Here is a 4,992-nt window from a genome sequence, read left to right on the forward strand (position 1 = left end):
TCCTGTTCGCTTCAAGCTGCCTGGCTGCCGGCCGCCATCTTGGCTGGCAGTTAATTTGCATATTGCCCTGATTAGCCAATGGGAAGGGTAGCGGAGGTGCGGCTAATTACCATGTTTCTCTTTTATTAGATAGGATGCCTGTGCTATATTTATATTGAAGTACTGAAATCTGCTCAAATATCTTAGTGAAAAATTGGAAATTTGATGTCTAACTGATACTCTTAAAATATCTCTTATTTCTCTGTAGACCAAATTATCAAAAATTCTCATGATTAAAAAGGAACATATCAAGAAATTAAGGGAAATGAACACTGATGCAGAAAAATTGGTAAGGATGTTTTTTATTGTTCTTTGCTTGTCTACTTTTGAAATAGTGGGAGCTTCTATAAGGATTTTTTAAATATTTTATGGAAGAAAACTTTGAGATAAATGTTTATTTTTAAAAACATATTATTATTGATTTCAGAGAGGAATGGAGAGGGAGAGAGATAGAAACATCAATGATGAGAGAGAATCATTGATCAGCTGCCTCCTGCACGCACCCCCCTGGGGGTCGAGCCCACAACCCAGGCATGTGCCCTGACTGGGAATCCAACCTTGACCTCCTGGTTCATAGGTCGACGCTCAACCACTGAGCCACGCCAGCTGGGCGAGATAAATGTTATTTTTAAATATTCATTTGTTATCGCTAAGAATTCCAAACTGGAGGAAAAATAAAATTCAAACTCTGATATATAAAAGAGACACATTGAATATAAAAGGACTCTCAAAAGATAAAAATGTAAATGAATGAAAAGATATTCAGTGCAAAGTTTTAAAATAACAACAAAAGATCTTATAGCTATAGTAATAGCTGACAGTAAAATTCAGGGCAATAGATATTACAGGACATAAAGAGGTATCTTGCTAATGATAAAGGTATAATTTAAAAATTAATCATTTGAAATTTATATGTACTTAATAATTTAGCCTCCAGATATATAAAGCAAAAATCGCCAAAACTCAAAGGAAAAAGACAGAGCCACTGCTGTAATGGGACAGTTTCCATAGCCTCTTAGTAACAAATAAAACAAGTAGTCAAAAAATCAATAAGGATATACAGATTTGATATACAGTCAACAAACTTGCTTTTATTAACATAGGTACAATATTATACCTACCAACTACAGGATACTATTCTTTGGATACACACATAGAATATTTACAGTAATTAATTGTATGCTGGCCCTGAATCAGATTTCAACAAATTTCGAGATGTTTAGAATTCTCCAGAATGTCCTCTGATCACAGTGCAAATAAGCTTAGACGATAATAACAAAAGGATGCCAAGAAAAAAAGCTTGCAAAATTTTAAATGCAGCACTAAACTATTGATCAAATAATTATGTTGGAGACTAAGAAAATGTTTTGAATTGAGGTGATCAACAAAGTCAAAAGTTGGTTCATACGGAATTTACAAAGAAAATAGAATGTTGGTTTGGTAAAGTCTCCTTGAATTTTGGAAAGCTCAAATGTTTATCTCATATTTTACCCAGCAAAAGCAAATGTTTAAACTTTCTGTTTGTAAAGTGAAAGGGGGAGGAAATTACTTTATATTATATTAAAACTAGTGGTCTGGTGCACGAAATTTGTGCACATTAAAAGGGAATTAATTAGAGGAAATATTTTAATATTGCTATTTGCCCTTTCTCTATAATAGAAGTGTCAGAGATGAAAGAAAATTAGTAAAATGTATATTGAAAATCTGCCTCCTGTTAGAGTCTAGGGCATGCCACGGAACCCAGAGTCAAGTTCCCGCCCACCCGTGTGCACCTCAAAATTGCGTGAGACTTAGACCAGGCCGGCCCCACCCCCATTGGGCGAGATCCAGACCTGGCCGGCCCAACCCCCCATCAAGCCCCGCTGTGTGTGGGGTGCAGCCTCATGTCCCCTGGCCTGGCGCCGGGCAGGGGGCACAGCCTCAGGTCCCCATCAAACCTCACCAGGTGGGGGGTGCAGCCTCAGGTCCCCCAGCGCACCATCGGGTTCCCCGGCCTGGCGCCGGGGCAGGAGGAGTGGCCTGAGGTCTCCCATCAAGCCCCTCCAGGCGGGGGGTGCGGCCTGAGGTCCCCCGTCAAGCCCTGCCGGGTGGGGGGGGCGCAGCCTCAGGTCCCCCGCTCCTGCCCGGTGCCACGCAGCCTCAGGTCCCTGCTGACCACTTGTTACGGCTCGTTATGGGAACCCTGCTTCCGCTGTGGGCGCAGCTATCTTGTTACAGCGCAACAGAGTGACAGTCAATTTGCATAGTGCCGCTTTATTATATAGGACACTTTAGTCACTTTTATGGAACAAGGACAAATTTCTCAATCATACACCTGAGAAGTTTTCTTATCAGGTTCATTCAGAGTTAAAGTTTGAGCTACCATTTCTTGGTCAAATTACATAGTATATTAAAGTCAGTGAAAGTTTGTCTAAGATTTTTAATTTCAATATGCCTTTTCTATTTAAATATTCAAAATATACTCATATAGATCATTCACAAAGAAATTGTGTGTGTGGAATTTATTAAAATAGATTTGAATTGCCTCAACAATTTATAAAAATAGATATTGAACTTATAGTCTCAATCTATTTTGCTTTTCCACTTTGAAAATTTGTCTTGTCACACATGGACATGAATAATTAAGGAGTAGGGAAGGGGAATATATCGCTGAGAGCTCTGACTTACCCTTTTAAAGTCCTGTCTCAGTGGTTCTGGGAAACTGGATACTGTGTGTTCTGTGCTCCTTCCCTTTCTCATACTCACTGCTGCAAGAGCTGGTTTTCTCGCCCTGAATATGTTGTCACATTGTCCTTACCATGTTTGTTAGTTGTCTTATTTTGAGGATCATGAATCTATGCAGAAATCTTCTTAACAGTTAACCAGTCTTCAAAATAGAATCCATGTTTTATGTCACACTCCACCTGTTGTGATCACCTAAAGCGCACTAGCTGATTATAGGAGGGATTGATAGAAAGCCATAGCAATAAGAGTAACATATTTAAAAGGGCAGGGTTTTTTTAAATAACAGCTTTATTAAAATAGTCACATTCCGTGCAATTCACCTGTTTGCAGTAAGTGAACAGTTCAGTAGTTGTTAGTTTACAGTTCAGTTCACAAGTTGTGTGGTCATCACAGTCAATTTTAGAGTATTTCCATTATCCCAAAAGAAATCCCATACCTTTTATTTATTTTTTATTTTTTAAAATATATTTTTATTTCAGAGAGGAAGGGAGAGGGAGAGAGATAGAAACATCAATGATGAGAGAGAATCATTGATTGGCTGCCTCCTGCACGCCCCCTACTGGGGTTTGAGCCCACAACCCCGGGCATGTGCCCTTGACCAGAATCGAACCTGGGACCCCCTGGTCTGCAGGCCGATGCTCTATCCACTGAGCCAAACCAGCTAGGGCAATCCCATACCTTCTAGGAGTCACTCCTCATTTCCCCTTAATCACTTCCCCACCCCATACATAGGTAACCACTAATCTAACTTATTTCCGCCTAGATATTTAACATATCTAACATGTTAGCCATTTCCCAACTTTTTACATTTTGATGTACGTATGTAAAGTCCTTATATGTTTTCTAAACAACTTATAAAACTGTTGAACATAGCCCTAGCTGGTTTGGCTCAGTGGATAGAGCGACAACCTGAGGACTGAAGGGTCCCAGGTTCAATTCAGGTCAAGGGCACATGCCTGGGTTGCAGGCTCAATCCCCAGGAGGGGGCGTGCATGAGGCAGCTGATCAATGATTCTCACTCATCATTGATGTTTTTAGGTCTCTCTCCCTCTTCCTCACTGAAATCAATAAAAATATATTAAAAAAAAGAAGAAAAACAAAACAGAAGACCCGTTGAACACAAAAGTTGAGGATCAAGGTTTTTGACACCCACTAATGAATTCTGTGCAGGATGATACGGAGCCTTTAATTATATATATATATTTATTTATTTTAAATACTAGAGGCCCGATGCATGAAATTTGTGCAAGGGGCTTGGCACTCACAGCCACAGCGGCTTTCTTCGGCCCTCGCAGCCCCGGCTTCGTCTGGAAGGACATCCGAAAGGTTATTTGGCTGTCCAGTCTAATTAGCATATTATGCTTTTATTATTGTAGATTATTACAGAAGATATTTTTATTGATTTCAGACAGGAAGGGAGAGAGATAGAAACGTCAGTGATGAGAGAGAATCATTGATCGGCTGCCTCCTGCATGCCCCCAATTGGGGATCGAGCCCGCAACCCAGGCATGTGCCTTTGACCAGAATCGAACTTGGGACCCTTCAGTCCGCAGACCAATGCTCTCTCCGCTGAGCCAAATTGGCTATGGTGGAGCCTTTAATTATTTTGATTTCGATTAACTAGTTCTGAGTCTATCAGATTATATACTTATCCTCAAGAAAAGACATGGTCAGATGCTTAATTAAACTCAACACTGTCTTCAGTAACCCCCAGTCCATCCAACAGGGAAATGAACTTAAATTTACCAGGTCCTGTTTTCCTTGCACTGTAATAAAATACTAAGTTTTTGGATAGTACAGTGGGCCAAATCCACAAACATTGAAGCTTAGGTAGGGGAGATGCAGGAGGCACCAGTGGTAGACTGAAAGTAGGACATCCTGGATATGATTCCAGGCTGGTCTAGAGCTACACTCCCCTCCTCTCCTGTGACGGTCCCTCTCCTCCTCTTCCAGGGCATGGGTGGCCCGTGCAGAGGAATCTGACCCATGCAGCCTGGCTTCAGCTCCTGCATGCTTACCCTTTAGTGGCTGTGGTAGATGGGCCGCAGATTCCTCCTGTGTGAAATGGGTAATCCTAGTACCCTTTCCATGGGGTGGTTGTGATGATTCCATAAGACTGCATTAAATACTGAGAATAGTGCCGGTACTTTATTTTACTTATTTATTGTAAATTTATTTTTTATTTTATTGTCTAAAGTTTTACATATGTCTCCTTTTTCCCCGATTGAC

General features: G+C 40.7%; 1 protein-coding gene across 1 annotated transcript in view; it reads left to right on the forward strand.

Annotated features, from left to right (window-relative positions):
• LIN9 (lin-9 DREAM MuvB core complex component) overlaps nt 1–4,992 on the forward strand; it is a 73,843-nt gene that overhangs the window by 38,161 nt on the left and 30,690 nt on the right. Inside the window, exon 13 of the mRNA XM_014528247.1 lies at nt 248–328. Coding sequence (XP_014383733.1) covers nt 248–328 — 81 coding nt within the window. The remainder of the gene's footprint in view (nt 1–247; nt 329–4,992) is intronic.

This window comes from Myotis brandtii, unplaced genomic scaffold (assembly GCF_000412655.1).
Source record: "Myotis brandtii unplaced genomic scaffold, ASM41265v1 scaffold627, whole genome shotgun sequence".
Classification (NCBI taxonomy): Eukaryota; Metazoa; Chordata; class Mammalia; order Chiroptera; family Vespertilionidae; genus Myotis; species Myotis brandtii.